Source organism: Temnothorax americanus, unplaced genomic scaffold (assembly GCF_048541705.1).
Source record: "Temnothorax americanus isolate GAGA-0224 unplaced genomic scaffold, ASM4854170v1 Scaffold15, whole genome shotgun sequence".
NCBI lineage: Eukaryota > Metazoa > Arthropoda > Insecta > Hymenoptera > Formicidae > Temnothorax > Temnothorax americanus.
The window spans coordinates 2,413,529-2,434,476 of NW_027509286.1; the positions used below are offsets into that span (position 1 = coordinate 2,413,529).

General features: G+C 39.4%; 1 protein-coding gene across 50 annotated transcripts in view; it reads right to left on the reverse strand.

Moving 5' to 3' along the window:
* The window catches only part of LOC143895167 (uncharacterized), a 216,520-nt gene that overhangs the window by 190,855 nt on the left and 4,717 nt on the right, over positions 1-20,948 (reverse strand). For 46 of the 50 annotated variants that reach the window (XR_013256240.1, XR_013256241.1, XM_077402102.1 and 43 more), the window contains exon 6: positions 19,113-19,250. Coding sequence is in view for 48 of the 50 variants with exons in the window: in XM_077402102.1 (XP_077258228.1) it covers positions 19,113-19,250 (138 nt within the window). In the remaining 2 variants the exon portion in view is untranslated. Of the gene's footprint in view, positions 1-1,477; positions 2,823-4,440; positions 4,915-19,112; positions 20,690-20,948 lie in introns of those variants that run through there. The other 4 variants (XM_077402109.1, XM_077402085.1, XM_077402097.1 and 1 more) reach the window with 4 other exon arrangements.

The following is a 20,948-nucleotide window of genomic DNA, read 5'->3' on the forward strand; positions in this document are numbered from 1 at the left end:
ACAAATAAAGGATTGCTACAATTGTTTCTGTAATTTCAAAAATAAAGAGATTGATCTCTGGATGTCATATACTCTAACTCTAACTTCCTGAAAGACAATTACTTGTCTTCGGTCTAATATTTAGTAACGGAAGTGTAACTCTAAGTCCGATTCTTATTAATTATATAAACTATTTACTTTTCTGTATTTCTTAAATACATATTTAATTCAATTAATATGTAGGTACTTCAATTTACAATTAGTTTAAAAATGTTTAAATCATTATGTTACAAATTTTCAGTTACCGCAGCGTTTTTCAGTTTATAGTATTTTATGCGCTATAAAAAAATAAATTATGTATACGAATAAAACAATAAATAATGTAATAAAAAGATATAATCAGATTGAAAGGGATGTAATTCCAAGAAAATGGATGAGAAATGGTTAAGAAGCGAAGAATTGCTTTAATGTTATTTTTTTATTGAAATACCATAAAAATTTATAAAGTCGGATAAGAGTAACAACGTGTGGAATCAATGTCCAACAATAACAGTAATATACCCATGTCGCATTTTTTAGGGCAATGTGACCCTGTCATATATCTTCTATATACGTAAACTCACATAGATAAGATATTTACGCATATTTCATAGCCTCAAATATAACATACGACGACAAGTCGCTGCACATACATAGCACACTTCTCTTTACATATAATCGATATATTTTTGCAATAAGATAAATAAACCATTAAAAAAAATCGCATCCCTGTAAAAAGACTCCTACAACTCCAAACATTTATCCATGTAATCAGAAATAAACCTATGCAATTCTTAAATAATCTTTCAGTATATAAATAACTTTTCGTACTTTTAAATCTAGTTTTTCAATCGCGAAGAAAACTAAAGAGATTCCAATACGCTTAAAAACTTTCGACGCGAAGTAAATATCTAGAAGACGGAAGTTTATGAATGTTCACGTTTTATTCAGATAATTCGAGATACATTAACGAGCCGTGATTATTCCAATAATAATAAGGCGAAAGATGTTCTATATAGACAAATACGGACAGATGCGGTTGCGTCAAAACACCGTCTGGAAAAGCTGATAAACTTCCACGTTCTAATAATATCCGTTTTATTAATTTAAACACTTTTCATGTGATATGAAGAAATTTTAATTTTCGATAAGCAAGTTTCCTTCCAAAAGTGTAAAATAAACTACATTAGAACGAATTCGTCAAAAGATTCAATAAGAATAGGAACAGATGACTCGCTTCTTATTCACAGTTCTGTCACTCCTGAACAACATTCTCCAATATATTAATCCAGCTATACATGTCTGTATCATTATATAATCGTATACTTGTATAGAATAACTTAAACGCGTATATTGCACTAGAAAAATAGGAATATTAGTCATTTGGCATTCGTGATCAGGCTATTTGGCAGTTTACCCTTAAAACACGCAAATGTAACCACGTGTAATGTGCACGCAGTCATTATTATTTCACTTGATCTTGAATTTCCTAAAGTAGAAAATAAAATCTTTTGTCGTTTAAGAAGAAGAAATGTCTACTTGAGCATTTATATATATATATATATATATATAGAAAGAGAGAGAGAGAGAGAGAGAGGTAAAAACCACAGTGGTGCAAGTCAAATTTTTAACAATATTTCCTCATGTGCATAGATGCAATTTATATATTATACAGATTACATCTATGCACACGAGAAAATATTTTTAAAAATTTGACTTACACCAATGTGGTTTTAACCCCTCCATATAAACATAAACTAGTCTTGGAACCGTAATATACATTGCGATAAAACTTATTCAGATGATAAATCGTATTTGTTTCCGGAAAACTCATTAGACTGTTAACAAACTCTTAAATGTAACCGAGAAATTTTTCAAACACGACCTTTGAATCGAGAAGATCGTAAAATCTCTAAACAAAAACTATTGCACGTGAATACTTATGTTTCAAATCAATCGCTAAATACTTCCTCTAAAATCTTATATTCATAAAGAAATTAATTAATAATTCGAAGTTTCATACATAATAACTAATCCTATTGACAAAAATCCAAAATAAAAATTTCCTTTGGTATTCCTTTGGATAAACAAATCGAAAAGTAAAATGTAAATGTATAATTAGTAATGTAAGGCTCGTTAAACGATACAAATAATTTCTATCGTAGACTCCTAAATTATCTGCAGCCTATTCTAGAAAACCCGTTCAATAAAAAAAAGTTATTGCAACACCAGGATCAAAATCAATTTGATCGCTCTAAATAAAACTTCGCACGTCACGTTGAACAATAGTTTACATAAAAGTAATCCAACAGTTTATAAACTTCAAGTTCAAATTTACAGGATTACTTATATATATATAAAGATTCTGTGTATTTAATAGAAATATAAAGTCTCTTTCGAAGAGAGTATATGGTGCAAAGACATTCTTCCTCGATTTCGTGACAACCGCAATTACTTCCGCGGTAATTCCGACGTCGTCAGACGGATTCGTCACGAATAGGCGGCGAATCGATGATCGTTGAGAATGCTTCTTTCCGTGCCGAAAGAGATGAGGCACAGCCGCGGTTATTTAGCGACGGCGCCCCCGTGGATGTTGAGAATGTGCTGCTTGAGGTGATCCGGCCGGCAGAAGTACTTGCCGCAGAGGGTGCAGGTGAAGGTATACCGGGACCCGAGGCGGCCGCACTCGTATCTGGAGTGTCGTGTGAGAGACGATCGCGACCTGTACCCACGTCCGCACATTACGCACCGAAATGGCAGTTCGCCGTCGCCGCCACTCAAGACGATCTCCTTCGCGGGGCTGGCTGCAAGCATACAGGGGGAGGCCTTTTACATCATACGGGTTCCTGCCGGACGCACGAAACGAGCCCCTCTCATCTGCAAAACCGCGGGGGACACTCCGATCGAGACAGTGCGAGACCTGGACACTGATCCCCCCCTCCCCCCGCCCCGCCCTTTTCTTTCTCTTTCTCGACCGTTGAAGGAAAAGCTTGAACCAAGCGTGTGGACAGTACTGAATCAAGCTCGCTCCAAAGGAAGACTGCACAAAAAGCTCCCAAACCCGTCGCGATAAACTGATTCGCGTTTGATCCTTTCGTGGACGAGTCTGTCGAAATACCGGATTACTGAAAAATTTAATACCGACGTACATAAGATTCTATCGCTATACAGTAGGGAACTTGAAGTGGCATTGTCCACGAATAAATTAACATTAAATTAATTAACGAATAAATACACGAATACGAATTAACGTTTTATCTTTAGATGTGATAATGTTCGATTAATTCTCTCATGTTACATATCTTCGAGTGGTTACAGAAAGACGAGATACCCTGTATACTAAAAATTTCACAGCAAAAGCAAATAACTGATAACGTGGAAACTATAAAGTGACGTTATTGTGTATGACAATAGCAAAACGTGTAACTTCAGCAATATAAATTTATACACTAATGCTCGAGAACACGTCGTTAATCCTTACGGCAGATCCTTGTGCACAGTCTTCGTTATTTCAGGCTGTTGTTATTTACATGCTGCACCAAAAAAAATGAGCTGCTTTTTATTAGTGCATCCATTTTTACACCCGTGATATAATTAATTTTCAACCCAACGTAAAAAAATATGCCTCCTGGTATAGTTCCACCCAACACACATTCACGGCGAATGAACGTAAATATACTGGGCCGAAGTTACGCGCGAATGATAACGAACGTGGATGATCTCCCTCCGACGAGAGCCGCTCGAGATGCATCTCCTTCGTTTAGCCGCATTAAACGCGATATGTTACTCGCCGCGCTGACAATCACGAAGCTTACGTTCGGCTGAATGACAAGAGACTTCGGCATGCAATAAACACCAACCAACAATTATCACTGATGCTTCATTTTATTACTTCGTTAATCGGATACCGACAGTTATGTACAACGCTAGCAGCACGTACCTGATGCCACTCGCGATTAAAAAGAACTGGTTTACGTAATTTTATTAATATGAAGATATTAATTTATGAATTATGCGTATTATATAGAAAAGTGCAAGTGTACCGCACATATTGAACTGGATTAAACAAACTTTGTATTTTATTCATTTTTTTTTCTCATTGCATGGTGTAACACCTCCATTACTTGGCGAAAGAAAAATTATAAAAAAAGTAGAGAGAGAGAGAGAGAGAGAGAGAGAGAGAGAGAGAGAGAGAGAGAGAGAGAGAGAATATATGAGAAATATTGATTAAATAAAATAATCTATAACTCGAGTAAGCTTCGTATTTATCGAAACAATGTTTATTAAATACGATCAATCTTACGAATAAACATTTTTTTTTTTTATCAATAACATTTACGAAACGTGTAACAAGAAAAAAATAAAGGAGCAGGTACTGGTGAAGCCATACATTGTCGCCAAGAGAGAGGCAAGAGACACAGTGCCTGGATCGAGATACTGGACAGCTTCCAAGGTCGAGAAACGATGGTGGGATCCCGCTTCCGAAGGTGAAATAAAACAAGAACAAGGGAGTGTGTTTCGGCGCAATGGAAATCGAAGATTTTTTTTTTTACTACCGATTTTTCATTTCGTCTCTGCGCTACACAAGCGTCTACGATTTCCAAAACTTGTACAGTATTCGAACGTCTTTCTCAGTGAACTGCCGCTGTGGCGGTGGCGGCGGCGGCTGCTGCTGCTGCTGCTGCTGCGGCTGTTGTTCTCGCTGCAATAGCTCCTCCCGCCGTTGACGAAAATCAGCCTCCAATTTCTCTCTTTCCGAGAGACAGTCGGCGATATGTCCCCGCAGACCGCTTCGATACTTGTAGCTGCGACCGCAGTTTGGACAGGAGAGTCGGCGGTAATGTGCCGTGGGTTGCCGATGCACCCCAGTGGACTGTGACCAATGCAGCGTGGCAGCTGCAAGCATCATCGGCCAACTATCACCCCGGAGATCAATTATGCGCGCGGACGCGATGATAAGATATTTTTTTATTTTTGCGCAACGAGCTTTCTCCGAAACATTTTTTCTCTCTTTCTCTTGCTTTCGTTTTCGGAATATTTTCTCTGTGCGCAATGGCACTATAAAACAAATATCGCTCTGAACGTCCTGATCGCTTGAATAATCAAATTTTTGGTTAAAAAATTAGGTAATATATAAACGGTATTTATTTGACACACAAAAGAAATACGTGACTTATCTTCTTCCAAAGGATGGAGAACTCAAAGATTTTGAAGCAATTTTCTAAAAAGGAAAATTAAAATGTTGAAATTTGAAGCATAAGTATATTCAACTAAGATTAATGCCTAATTTTTCGATATTCAATTTTTATTTTAGATTTGATAATATGAAAAAGTTGGAGATTATATACCACACCAAAAGTTAGTAAAATTAAGTTATTTCACACTCGCAACGGGAGACGAGAGCTGAAAAAGCTGAGTGGATAGGATTTACACAATGAAGAGATCAAAAGATTCTGTTCAAAAGATTCTTTATTTGGTCTTCTTCGCTCTGGTCCATCGACTGGTCGGATTCGCATTTGTAGACGATGAAAGATACGACTGATTGCAGATCGATACGATGGACACGAGATCGCATAAGACTCCAAAGAGATATGACAAAAATGATGATGCCTCCTCATCTTTACATTAACTCTGTTCAAAAAATGTACCACACGACTAATGATAATAAATCAAAGGTTATAACAACTCGAAGACTCTATTGTTATATAAATATATGCTGAGAAAAGGAGGAAACCGACGAGTGAAAGAAAGTAACATGACGCTAATTTCTTCAGTTATAAATTTCAAATTCATAAAACGAATCCATCTTAAGACAGAAAAAATTAATGTCATATTACAGAAAGATTTAATCGATTATGATTCGCATTCTGACCAATAATGACAAAACGGATCCTTTGTGTAACCGCGGAGAACATTTTATCATTTACTAAATAGCAATCGAGTGATTCTTGTAATTTTGCGATATTTGATAAAAGAAAGTTTTCTCCTTTACAATAATTTGCAGATTTAATAAAATGTTGGATAATAAATTCGAAAATATAATCTCGCAGGATCCTCGAATAAACGCGTAGAGTGAAAGATTATTTAATGAAATGTTACTCTCGTAAAAATTGTGAGAAATCTCGAGTATTGGAGCGCATTTGTGAACTGATACTTCCGGATTAACTCATGCTTTCGGAGAAGCAATGAGAAAGAACATTATTGGAACACATACGTCTGGTTGATTTTTCGCAGAAATTAGCCATTTATTGTAACAAAAATTGGCGATTAGCGCCACGTTATTTTTAACGAATCGATTTACAACAATGTTTACGCCGATCATATTCCCCGAAAACAATTCCGTCACCAAGATAATTTCTAACATTTTGAATTTGGACATATTTACAGAATATCATGCGCAATAATAAACACAAAATAATCTTCGTGACATTTGCAGACGACTCCTTTCAAGAAAAATTTCAGAGTTCGCTACTCTTGTTCCCTTATTGCTTCGGCAGTTTCGGAAAATTTCGATCGTAAAGTCTTCGGGACAGTAACACAAGAATTCGTAAAATTAACAAAATTAACTTCAATTAATTCGAGCAAAACAAAGTATGCCTTCGAATTCAATACAAATGAAGCGAACGTAATTCTCGAAAAATTACTGTATTATGCTCGTCGCGAGCCAAATTTATCGCAAACATAATTTCGAGTTAAAACATACTCCGAACGATTAATTTCTTGAAGACACAATTTTGGCAGCCAAAATATCGAGTTGAACTCCAAGCGATTCATCAGATTAATATTTCAAGATAAAAAATTAAAACAAAAACACGTAATACCCCCAAATGAACTTCATACTTGGAGATCAACGTGAAATTCGGCAAACTTCTATTTCGTTTTCTTTCGAGCGATATAACGTTGCATCTACGCCCATGGAATGCAGATAACAACGGTCGATTGCTCGAAGAAAACGTAAATCAATACAAATGTCTTTTTTTTAACACAGATATGCATTGAATGGAATAAATTTTAATTAACTCATTACTTGGCATCGCGACGTGGGTTACTCATGTACGAAATTCGAAGCACTAAAAGAGAAATGGAAATTACACGACGGGAAAAAAAAGATTCGGCTACGAATCGACATGCTACGGATGTCAATCCCGCCACTGTTGCTGGCCCTCGTTCTCGTACTCCCTTGGGAAAGCCTCGGCCGCGGAGATATGACGGCCCGAATGCTTGACTATCCTCCCCCTGGCCCTGGTATAGGGCGTCAAATAATGGCCCGTCCTCTTCTGGTGTACCCGCATGATGTCCAGCCTGGTGAAACGCCGCCGACAGGTCCCACAGGCAAATTGTTTCTCCACCCCGCACTCGTAGCGCCGATGCCTGTCCAAGGAGTACTGGATCGAATAACGTCGGCCGCAGCGTGAGCAACGATACCCGAGAACTGATTCTGAAACACCGCGGGGCCCTCGCCGCTATCACGCGAGCAATACAACCGAAAAAGTGCGCCTCTATTCACCAAGTTTCTTTCTTCGACGTGAAATACGAAGATGATTGAATCGGGATTAATTGCGAATCGGTCCGTCTGTCTTGTCTAGTCTCAATGGTTGACTGTCGCGAAAATTGAGAATTGTAGGAGAGTATATTTCCTTCAAGTTGTAGACGAGATACACAAATGTGAGAGAACGTTTCTACAAAACGCAATTTTTTTTAAATCGAAGTATCTATTTCTCGTTACTTGAATGTTCTTGTGAAGATTAATCCATTATCACCCGTGCAATGTATTTCAGCGCTGGTAATGATCGCTGCGCAGCAATGATTAACAGAGCAGTAATAATTGCAATAAAGTGATAACAGAGTCGTTATAACCATTCATAAAAAATAAACATAGATAAATTTTACAAATTATACTCTCACATTTATGAACATTTCCATTAAAAACAGATTGCACAGCAGCCTGAATTTGTAGAACGAGGGCAACATCTAAATCTGATTCTGTAACCCTATATACGAATACTGTGTATCGTGTTGTTAATTTCGGCCACAAATTATCAATATTGAACAGTATGCACAGAGACTTTCCTGAATTCTGTAATAAGAATAAAAAAATCTACATACAGGAAATTATTCTGTTCAAATAAATTGTAAATGTAATTTTCTGTGATGTGTAAGAGCTCGAAATTCAAAATGGATTTGAAATCTCTGCGAGACCCGCAGCGAGTTTGCAAAACCAACGTAAAAATCGCAGCTCATATAGGAAAATTATTCAATTTTCAATGAAAATAAACGTACAAAGTTTTCATTTTATTTTCCTCGAAAATTCAACTCGTTTTCCTCTCAGGTGTATCACAGAAATTACATTTATATCGCTCGCTATCAACACAACATATTTTCGCGATTTCTTATCCAAATATTTGTTAAAGCCAAGTACCGATATCGCCAGAATTAAATCTCATCAAATTTATCTTACCATAATCATTCGGTATTTGCGAGAAGCGACACAATTACTACGCGAATCTTACCATTTTGCGACGCTGCTCGCAACATATCCGAATGCTCCTAGAAGATGAATATATACGTTACACAAACATTCCAAGTAGCTCCAACAAAAATTTGGAAGTCAAATTCATTAAATCAATTATTATTAAACGGAATTTTGCGCGAAAATTTGTTCTGTACATACTGTTCAATGAATTTATTCACTGACTTCGCGACACGTGGCGATGAGGCTCCCTATAAAGCGTTAACGAACTCAATTACAATTCCTCTCTTCGATCACGAGCGATGCAAGGACAATCGATAGATCGTTCGCAGTCTGGCGCCCTAGAATCCGATCGATCCAGGAGTTGCAGCTTGCAATAATCTCGCAATCCGATCAATTTTGTACGAAAAGCTCCGGTAAGATTCTACACTCTTTATCCTCAAACACATGAACTCGGACATTCCATTCACACACAGGTTCATACAAACATCACGAGCAATATCTCCATCACGAGAAACGGATGGTGCACTGAGACAATGGAATCCAGTCTTAACGCAGCATATACGTCGAGCTGAAAACTTGAAAAAATAGAAATGGAAGAGGAGGAAGGGGGAGAAGAAAGAATATCGGACATGTCATCAGTCTCTTTTCGTTCAGCGAACATTGCGCGACTTTCTCGCGAAAGCAGCGCAATTTTTCGCGGAACGAGATTGCAGGAATCAAATTTATGAAGGACACTATTGGAAAATTTAATCGTCGAATAAAACGTATCGAGCTGATGAGAACCGTGAAACGAAGTTATTCAAAATTTGTCAACTGATAAGCGTCAAATATTCACTGCCTACCAGTATGCACATCATAAAAATTATCTCGTTGGTTTTATATATAACAACTGATTGGAATTACTGTAACTTCATGGCATATGCCTGATGTGACAACCTCATGGAAACATGTATATAAATCAAGAAAAATCGAAGAAACGTGCCAAGAGTAATCATATTTTTGATATAATAAACAAATTACAGCAGAAATAGAAGCTTTGAATTTACGGCAATATAAATGCTGCCAGCTAATACAATACGCAAAGATTTAATACTAAAAGCCTTTATACAATAATAATACTAAGCTTTTCGATAATTATCGGAAAGCTTAGTCATTTTGTAAAAGAGATAAATACGAGAAGAACATTTCGGAATCAACTATTTCTGCCGGAAATATTTTGCGTAATAGATATAATGGAAGAGCATCTTGCGCGCCGATACAACGCACAAGACTAAATACTTACGTGGACAATACCTTTTACCTTTTTTACCGTATGGACATCGGATGCAATTCACTGACAGCGGCATCAACATCCTTGCATATCTGGCTGGGAAAAACGCTCTCAAAAAAGCAAAATGCTATCTTGAGAACATTTCGGATCTTCTCAGTATCACAATAAATCAAAAATGATCAGAAAAAATGCCCGGCAAATAATATTAATATTTAATATGGAAATCCATACTTTCGCTGCAGATCTCCATAAAAAGAAAAAAATATCGCAATAAATATCATTAACATCTTCTAAAAATAGACATAATTATTATAAAACCAACATTTTCCTTAAAAATAATTATCTTAAAGACGTAGAAGATATCGTAATCTAGAATCTTATCCGATAAATATCACTCTCATTCACTCAAACATATGCACACGCACAAAGATAATCTTCTTTCAACGCTCAAACTTTCCACGCATACAAGAAATAAATTCTCACGCAAAAGGCCATGGAAAAACATCTTAATTTCTGCGGATGTCAAGTTTGAGAAGATCATGGAAAAAAAGTATCCATAAAATCCAATCAAACTTTTTCACAACCGCGAGAACTCGATGTAATTCGATAAATACATATTATAAAAAAAAACTTTTACCAACCTGTTAAAAAAGAGGGAAGAAATTATATTCTAAACATGTAAAATGTAAAAAAATTAAATCACGCCGCAATTATGGCAACTTATAATAAACCTTACAAACTATACGGGATTAATCATCGCTTATCACTAAAATAATCGCGAATATCGCCTATATTCATCACAGTGTTACTAATACTATACCTATCATACATTACCATTCATACATTAATACATTACCAATCCGAAGAGCTAGAGTTGTCTTGACATCTTCCAAGCTCTCGTTCGAAGGCTCGAAAAAAGCGAGACCTTCGAACTCGAGCGTCCATCTTCATCCCTAATTCCTGTAGATAAAAAGATGGACATCGCGAACGCGAACTCGACCAAAAGATAGGGATCCATTTGATGCTCGTGACGCTCGTAAGCATCATTCGTCCCTGTTTAACATTTGCTAAACAACTAGGATGAAATGATTCTAAGAGCGTTGCGAGCGCTAAATAGAATATACCCAAAGTCGAGCGAGAAAAAATAAGAACGTCGCGAAAACATAAACAAAAGCAAAGTAACATGAAAAAAATATGTGCTATCTTCGTAAAATATAAACAATCTTCTCGAGTTCCGAAAATCTCAAATTGAGGATAATCGGAAACTCAACCGTCCAATTTGATCTTACTGTGAATCTTGAATTTCTGAATCTCAAAATGAGACTCAGAACCCAACGATGAGCCTATCCTCTGGTCCTTTCTCTGAGATCGTCCAGGCATCTGCTTCTATTTTCTTCGATCTTCTCTCTTCCTTTTGCCCAAAATCGGTGGTAATCGCGCTTCGTCCACAGAAAATCCAGAAATGTGACAATGCGTATAAATCGTCAAATCAAGATGATCAGAAAGTCTTTGAAAAGTAGAAAAAACCACTCTTCTCCGACGCCTTCAACTTGAACATTCCGAATAACAGCGCAGAGTCACAATCTCTCTAATCTTCTGTGAAGAAAAAATGGAAAACGAGGGGAAGGGGAGGGGACCACTCTCCAGCAAAACGCAGTTTTACCAAATTTTAGAAAACTTATTTTTAATAATTCTCAAGTATCGAAATCAAAAAAAAAATTTTTTCAACTCGATATTGAGAGAAATTATTAAGCTCTTCTAAAATCGCGATAAAACGCAACTGAAAATAATTAATAGAAAAAACAGCTTCTTTTCCGCTACATTGCATTTTTATATCGTTTTAGCTTTTCCTCGTCGTTGTCGATAATAAAAGAAAGACTTTCTTTCTTATTATTGCAACAAAAGAGTAATCCAAAATCGATATAAAAGACGCAACAAAACATAAGAAAATTTGTACATACATATGGAATACTCGTGAACATTCGTCATACACTCAATCTTCCTCTCGCTCATCTTCTCAGACATACCGTTTCAATAACAAAAAAGCCAAAAGGAAAAAAGAATCGTATTGTAAATGAAAAACACGACTATCGCTTACGAGGAGCGTTCGTAATCGTCTTACCAATAATTAGATCCGCTAACTCGTACGCGCGGCTATTTTCATTTGCAATAACGTCGAACACTAATCAACATGTTACATATACCGTCATTATGTAAATACAAAATGTAAATTACATACGCACGTTAAATAAACACATGTAGCGCAACGCGCATGTATGCATAAATAGCGTTTGCGTACATGAGATCACCAGATTACGTTATGTTATAATGTAACCAGGTTACTGGTATTTCTGACGGATTACCTTTTTACCTTGACCTGAGTATTACCTGTTTACCTCGTGAAGTGTTCTTACCATATTACCAGTGCCGCTGTGATCTTCGATCTTCTCTCTTGAAGAAAAAAAGCGCGAGCGCACGAACTTTGTTCTATGCGAAAAGATCGCTCGAACAAAAATCAGCCCGTACGCCGCGAAATCGCGAAAGCGCGGGGAACGAACGCCGAAAACAGATAAATATTCGACAGTGACGAAAACGCACGCGTAAACGTCCGAATCGCATCGATTCAGATGTCATCCGCGCATTTTTGACATTCGAGAACTTTGTTAATCTCTCGAGATCCGTTGATCTTATTCGCAGAGTCACCTTTTTGAAACTCTAGCTCTAGCTCGAGCGAAAATATCATAAAGATAACATCCGAATGAGATCATCAAAATCCAAAGGATTAAATAAAAGAACGCGTCAAGTCGCGATTACCGAACGCTTTCGCAGCAAAAAGATAACCGACGAAAGCGCGATTCAGCTCCTGGTGGTCTCGGCAAACGCGCAAAGAGCACGCTTGCAGGTTTCTTCTCTCTTCTGACATCATCGGACTCTTCCTTCCTGGATACCGAAGAAGCTCTGTGCGCCCGCTCCGACCGAGAAATCGCTCGATCGTAGCAGCTCGGCGAGCTTCTTCCCGCCGCGTTCCCATCTTCATCTCGATCTCGAGCTCTTCGTCATCATCATCGTGGCCTAGACACTTGGGGTGGGTAAAAGAACACAGAGAAAGGAAGTATACAGAGAAAAATTGTGACATGGCATGGTACAACAAACACAACGAGAATCGAATAACGAGTAAGTACAATACCATGAACAATAATGACAACGATGTGAATATGTTTATATACGAAATCGTTATAAATATATTATGTGTGTATATATATATATATAGCGATATATATCAAATATAGAAAAATAGTATTATATATAGTGTTAAGCATATTATATATATATATATACTAAGTATATATCAGTGTAAATATATATATACTATATGGAGTCCTTTCTTTTTCGAACGCTCATATGTATACATACATACGTGGCGCATGTACGTAAGCACATATGAGAGAACCATAATAAGATATATATATATAAGTAAATCGGGTTAATTAAATAGTTCATGTTTTATGCGTTACGAACAAAGAAGCGAGTTATGTACACGTGGGTTAGTAAAAAAAAAAAAAAGACAATTTGTGTCGAACGTGTGCGAGCGCGAGCGGACGTTGCGGCGGATACTACTCTCCACCATGTAATATTCCGTTCACGTACATAGGTAACAAACCACCACCATGCAAACTTCGCTATTTCGGAATGTCACCCGGCCGAACGCCGTCACGCTTGCACACCTCCGCAGAGTTAAGGTGTAATAGTTACACTACCGAAGGAAGCGTGGCATGCAAAAGACGAATTACGCCAAAAAAAATATATATGTAAATATATATATATATATGGCACAAATGGGTTAAAAACTATCGAGTGTACGCATACACGGAATGAACAAAGAAAAAAAATTATATATAATATATGAATATATAATATATATAAATTGTTCACACATCATATATTATATCGTACTGCATGTACTCCTGGTCCGCGCGCGCTTGCGCGACCAAGATCTTGATGTGGCACGTGCTTTTTTTGTTTCATTTTTCTGACCGCATCTTTTATAGAGAGCCGCAACCCAACGTGAAAATGTATGCATACGTGCGAATAAACGCGCGCGACGCGTGAGAGGGACATTGCAAGACGCCGATGGACCTCGCTGATCCCTTTTCCCGGGAGGGAAGGAGAGGAGCGAGATCGCGGGCGAGGGGCGGATTTCCGGCCGGCCGGTTTCGCGACTTACGACCAGCCGTATGAGAAAGCGCATTTCGAGGAGAGAAAAAGAGAAAAGAAGGGAAAAGGAGGCAGACGAAACAGATGTACGTGGACAGGGCGTGGAAGCACGCAGAAATGCGAGGTGACCGAGCTCCCCCGCCGTGCTTCTTTGTCGTGCACAATAGGGAGAGAGAGAGAGAGAGAGAGAGAGAGAGAGAGAGAGAGAGGAAAGAGGAAAACGCGAGATATCCCCCTGGGCAGATCATGGTATAGAGGGCAGAGAAAGAATTCGACTGACAGTCCGCGCACGACTGGCCGTACGTCAACGCACCCGGTTGTTCCAATCCGCGATCAACGGGGATACGCAAGATGTATCATGTATCTCTCACGCGATTCTCCGGGCAAGCTTCCTCGATTCAACTTTTGTGCATCATTTCAGCACACGCGCCCTCGTTACATGTATATACCGGTTCTTTTTCTCGCAGCAACAAAAAAAACACGTCACGGCTACAATGGGCTGATTTCTCTTTTTTTTTTTTATCATCTGGGATCCGAGGGTAACTCTCGTCCCGGATTGGCAGAGGCAAACGCGAGCGTTTCACTGTTGCCAGAAGAAGCGGTCGATTGTTCACGAAGGGACAGCAAGAGAGAGTCTTCGGCGACCGTTCCTTCGGACAGGCGTGCGTGCGCGCGCGTTTACCTTTACCCTTTGTCTCGTCGCCGGGAACGCTTTCGCGTGTTTCCGCGACAGAGAATATTTCACGAGAGAAAAAAAAAGATCTACGCGCTGCGAACAACGTGGCGCAACTCCGGTCCTAAAAGATCGCGAACCCCGGGCGTCTCGTTAACGGAACAAACTCGACGAGATCGACAAAAAAAACGTGCGTGAGAATACACGTAAATGCAAAAAGCGGTAACCAAAAGGTGTACGAGAGAGCTTTTAAAGTGGAAATTCCAAAACAAAAAAAAACAAATGAAAGGAGACGCGTTTTCCGCGTAGCAATGGAGCTTAAAATAAACAAGATTGTGAGACTCCGATCGCGATGGCTCGAGGCGTGATTTTTTTTTTAATATCGGCCCCTCAATTTTCCTTTTCCGAACTCGGCACGAAAAACTAGATTCAAGGCAACAAGTCTCTGACGGTGAAAAGAAACGACCTTCGCTATCAATGCGAGCATCTGTCCAATGTACCTTTTTTTTTTTTGTTTTCAAGTGTATCGCGCGCGACACAACGGACACACACGTGACATATGCGTGAGAAGAAAAGTGGTGGCAGAACGTTATTCCCGTCTGCCGTGACGAGATGGCAAAAAGAAGAGCTCTCGCGATTCTACGGGCACCTGGCGCGTAAAGGACACCGCGAAATGAATCACCGTCGAGTATCACGTCAGGAACCGCGCGATCGCGAGTACGAGATCGAAGATTTAGCAACGCTAGCATTGACAGAGAGGCCGCTCCTCTCTCTCCGAAATTACCTTGTCTCCCACGTTGGATCACCTTAGGGCGATCATGTATCCTAAAAGATAACGGGGGGGGGGGAGAAACCCGATCGCGCCTGAAAAAAGCCTTCCCCTTCCTGCCTAAACTTATCTCTGTATTAAAGATAATATTATATTAACTTATTTCTTGCGCTATCCTTCTCTCTCAATATGTCTCTCCGCGAATTATCCGATTTCTTTGTTTCGCAATAATGTAATTGCTCTAACAAAAATTAAAGGCTGATAATAATAATACGCTTTCATTGAATCGTATGAATTTAATTTCTTCTGCTATGAAGAATCGCGTCGTAAGTTTCGTATTCCGATTCGCGGAGATCGCAACGACAATGCGAAATAACGTTTCTGAGCTATCGAATCACTCGAGAACGCTCTCCAATCGCGAAGAATGCGGACAGACGATGTGCGCAACGATTTCCGGCTCAGCCATCTGGAACCGACCGGCATCCGGCTGCATCTGCTGCTCAGCGTGCAGCTGTCGCCGCACATTAGCAGATGCAAGCAGGCTCACAGCTGGCCCGTCGTCTCGAGACTCACGTTGCCGAACCGAGATAGCCGACAGAAATTTCTTTACTACTTTCTTCACGAGCAACGAAGAAACAATTCGTTTAAACTATTCCGATTTTTTATTAAACTCGGCTATATCATCTTAAATATCGCTTAAGGAGGTCAATATGTTATCGTAATTCGTTATCGGTCTCGGTATCATAACATTGGTAAAACAATATTGCTCCCTATTGTCTCGCTAAGAAACTGTATCGAAGTCGGTCTTTTCATTGGCGATTTTATTGTTACGTAATATATATATATATAGTCGACTTGAGATATAGTTCAACGCGCCTATACACGAGTTCGCGATAAATCTGGGTCACGTATAAACTACGACGGATTTTATTTGTTTTTCTATTATAGTCTTATCTTTGCTAACGGCGAAGATTCTTGAACGCGTTAAACAAGAGATTATTTAATAATCTCAATTTTTTCGCTCGTCGACTCGCGATAAACGCGACCGTTAAAAATTATATTAATTATATTAAATATGTATGTGTAAAATATACATTTTTCCTATACCGAAGAGTCTTCTCGAAAATAATAACCGTACGATCTTGATTTTATTGCGAGTTTCTATCCAACGCAAAATCTATCTCGTGAAAAAAACGGAATTTTTCGTGAATTTTTGCGAAATTTCGTCTATTAAAAGTCGACGCTTTGCATAAGTGAACCGTAGAAAACCGTTACACGCACCTCTCTATCATCAGTGAGAAACTTCGTTTTTCTCTCGCTCGCTTACTCGCTTCTTGTCTCTTCTCTTTTTCTCGAGAGAAATCTACCGTATCACGCGCGTTCGTTCTAAGCTTCATGGGGACCCAAGGTCAGCGAGTGTTCGTGGGAATGCCTCGACCAGGCAGCAGCAAGTATACATGCCTATTATACTATACAAACATGATTAACTATATTTCCCATGTCTCCGCCGCGATGGGCGGTCTGGATCGTAAAAAGTCTCGCGATGGAGGATCTTCGTAAGATTCACGCTCAGTTTTCGTACAATTGAATCCGTCTTGCATTCATCCTATAGAAGCAATTGAATGTGATATAAGAATAGTAGGTCGTCTAATGATTAGATGACTGTCACATGGAAGATTGAAACAGGAAACAAATAACTTGAAAAGATTAGATTGAATCTAATCGTAAGTAGGGTAGAGAGATTTACGTAATCCGAAGAGCTGTAGCATAGATCTTGTTGAGAAAGTAACTCGACAATGTTCTCCATAGGTTATCGAAAATCACGCGCAACGGTATGCGATCGTTAAGTATGTTGAAGAAAAAGATCTAAGGACGCGTGTAGCGCGAGCATCACTTGAAAATTCGTGTGATGACATCACTCTAGAGTCAAGTAACTGCATAGGCTGCGTTAAATGGGACGGCTGCTTCGAGCTCGAGAATCAGCGTAAAACGATCGTTGTCGAAGGTGATGGACGTCACCTATAGTATATTAATATAGCAGTGTCAAATTTCTTGAAAGGCACTTAACGCCGATTGGAGAGCCAAGGAGAGACGCGAGACTGCTGGCTCACACTCGATCGCGCAAGCCCCGTTATATTCCTGCCTACCGAGAAGCTCTCACGTTGCTTCAGCTTCAATTTCCCATAGTAACAGAAAAACGACGCTATCGGATACGTCCCTAAAATTTCCTATTTAAACGCTGAGCTACGACTTCCACTGCCCGAACGGAATCCGGCTATAATAGCGAGTTATGTTTCGTGTGCGTATTTCCGTGTCAAAACAAATGCGTCATATACCGTGTCATTTCATATAAAAATAATCGCGTATCGAAATTCTCATCGTTGGTGTTATCACGCGATGCGTTATTCGACTCCGCGGAAATGCATAGAACGCAAACGGAACGAACCGGTTTCGAAGATAGAGAGACTATCGAGAGAGACATACCTATTAAACCCTACCTATTGATCTTTACACCTACATGTTTCAAGCTATCGGTGACGCACGATTTCTTGTCATAACTGTCTTACTATGCTTGCTAAACTATCAATAGTAAGATGCAAATGACGTTTGACTAATAAAATGTCCCATTTCATCTAGCAAAGAAAGATCGACAATTTTATAGAGTAATCGATAGCCCGTACTTTCCACTTTATTAACCGAGGTAATGCAGTAAGAGATTCTTAAGTCGCCACTTATCTTGGCTACCTCTCTCTATAGCTGTTTCAACGTTGAGCACGTTTACGTAAAAATAATAGAAAATCTCGCAATTGGAGGGGGGCGTTATAACTATTACTGCTAACTACTGTCATCTCGCGTGTAATTGTTACCGAGGATAAGCTACAGCTAGCTATAATCGTCCTTCGTGATTTTTACGTCGCGAAATTGACACGAGATACTGGGTCTCGTGTTCTCCCTGGTCGGTTGCGGGCTGTCCTCCTCGCGCTGTCGTACTCCTTTCGGAGGAGAGAGAGGCCGCAGCGTCGCGCGTTGCGAGGCTGACGCAGACGAGACGACGACAAAACGAATATCGTTAATACCAATTATAGAAAATCAATTGCGATTGACGCGATGAAAAAAGCGCGCGCGCGCGCGCGTGCGATCGGCTCGTCTTACGCCAAGTCTCGCGTATCGCGACGCTACGCTAAGAAAGGAAAAAGAAAGAAATACACAAAGAACTTAAGATTTTAACGGAAAGCTCTACATGCTCTGATAGAAAATAAAAAGCTCTTTCAGAGACCGTGCTACACTTGAACGCACCGGAATTTAGGTTGAACCACGTTATCGACAACGAAAGAAAAAGAAGCTCCGCCCCGCCTGCGCAACAGGCACATATAATTACGCGCGCGTGTACACGTCATCGAAACTTTTATCAACGTACTCGCTCGTGAATGAGCCATTGTCCGCGGTCTGTCACATTAGGAGAAAATGCATATCATCGTTTCGATCTCGAAATTTTTCTCGAGCCCATTCAGACACAAGTACGCGCGTTTCATAATTCTACTCGGTCATAAATTTGTTTAAAATTTGCATTCAAAGTCGTAGAAACAACTCTCGCGAAATGTTGACGTAAGAAGCGTTAGCGAGTTAGGCCAATTACGAATGCCTGTTGTTACGGGGGCCGGAGACAGATGGAAAATGATGAGGATGAGCCTACCTTGTGAGTCGCGCTGAACGCCCTCCTGAGCTGCTAGAAAAACCTCGTCTGCCGTCCCGGGACCTCCTACCACAGAGCCCACAACACCCCCCGCATTACTTCGGTCACCAGTAACATGCCATGAGCCAAGACCTGCTGCTAAAATAAACCATCGTCCGATAAATTTCAATGTGACGTTTACTCTTCGCATGATACGATATTTGTGTACCATTACTCAAAAATTTTTAGCAAAAGAACAAGCCATAAAACGAAGATACGAAAACTGTTTTGACACATCACATCTCAAATTAACAATTAAATTAAAATTAATATTAAGATTAGTTATGAATTTCAAGAAATCCTTATTTAAAAGTCTCAAATAATTTACAATTAGCACATCAAATGAAAGTAATAATAAAAACGTCGTTCTCTAGGAATGAAAAGGAGTACTTTATTCGTAAACTCTTTTAATTGGAAACAAAAATATTGGGATACATATATGTAATGCCGATCAAGAAATTACGCAGCGAAACACAGGGCTTCACGATCAGAAAATTGCACAGCACTCCCTTATACAGTGGGAGTGCTTAGAATACATTTATATGATACACAAGATATCCTTAGTCAATCCCTCTATATTCATGGCTCGTTACAGCAAGTAATATTTGGCAAATTACGTGAAATACACCATCCATAACACATCCGCCCCGCAGATCGTGCTCACACACATTCGCATACACGCGCACGTAACAATCACACAAATTTTAAACAATTTAGCTTAAATAGTCTACATGTAACACTTAAGAAATAGATAAATAATACTGATAGTTTCAGACTATTTAAAGTTCAAATACTTTGTACATCGACTTGCGCCGCACTTTAAACTCGCACGTGCACTTCATTGAATTATCGTTAAATTTCTGTTGAACTACTAGTTTGGAAGTGATTCTTGTCGGGAGTTTCGATTCCCAGGTAAATTTAACGAGTACAGAAGAATGTCTTTCGGCAATGCGCCGCGTGTAAGAACTATTTCGATCTTTAAGTGAACTATCAAAGAATAAGTAAAACTGAAATCAAAGATTAAATAAAACTATTTTAAACAAAACTATATAATAATTGTTAATATTAACGACCGTCGTCAATTGGGCTCGACGTTAAAAGAACGGTGCATGGGATGCTACAATATTCGCGCGTTTTCGCATGCGCACACTAAGTCTGTCTAGGCTGAACCGGGGTACTAGAAGGTTGTTGTCTCCATCTCCTCCTGACGACGTTCAATTTTTTCAAATAGAACTGCAGCGTTGATCGATTAATGCCGTACATCTCGGACGCCTGAGTGGTGCTAACCCCCTGTTGCAATATTGCCTCCAAAGACATTTTAACCGAGTCTAAGCTATACTTTCTGCCCTGCTTGTTCGCCAGTGATTTAAGCAACGCGCCTACGTCAACGTCCGGTCGTGGCCGCCTCATGTTTGGCACTTTTTTACATTCAAGGAAATGGGAAGCCCATGGGGCACCACCGCCTCCGCCACCGTTACCACGACCATCACCGTCATCACTACTCAAATTCCCTCTCGACCGAGACCGCGCCCCCCCACCTGCAACGAGGAAACCCAAGCTAGTGTCGGCCAATTTGTCCCGTTTTAACAGATAACAAAACAAAACAACGAAACGACTTCGCGACACCAAAACTATTCGTTCAACGAACAAGCCCTTCCTATTAACGATCAAGTGAGAAAATAAGTGATTATTCGCGACCCGGCAATACCGCGATTTCCGTTCAAGAATCACTGTCCAATCGTATAAGACGTCAAGCTCCGCTTCGATCCAAATGAACTTTTTGGATCGAAGATTCGC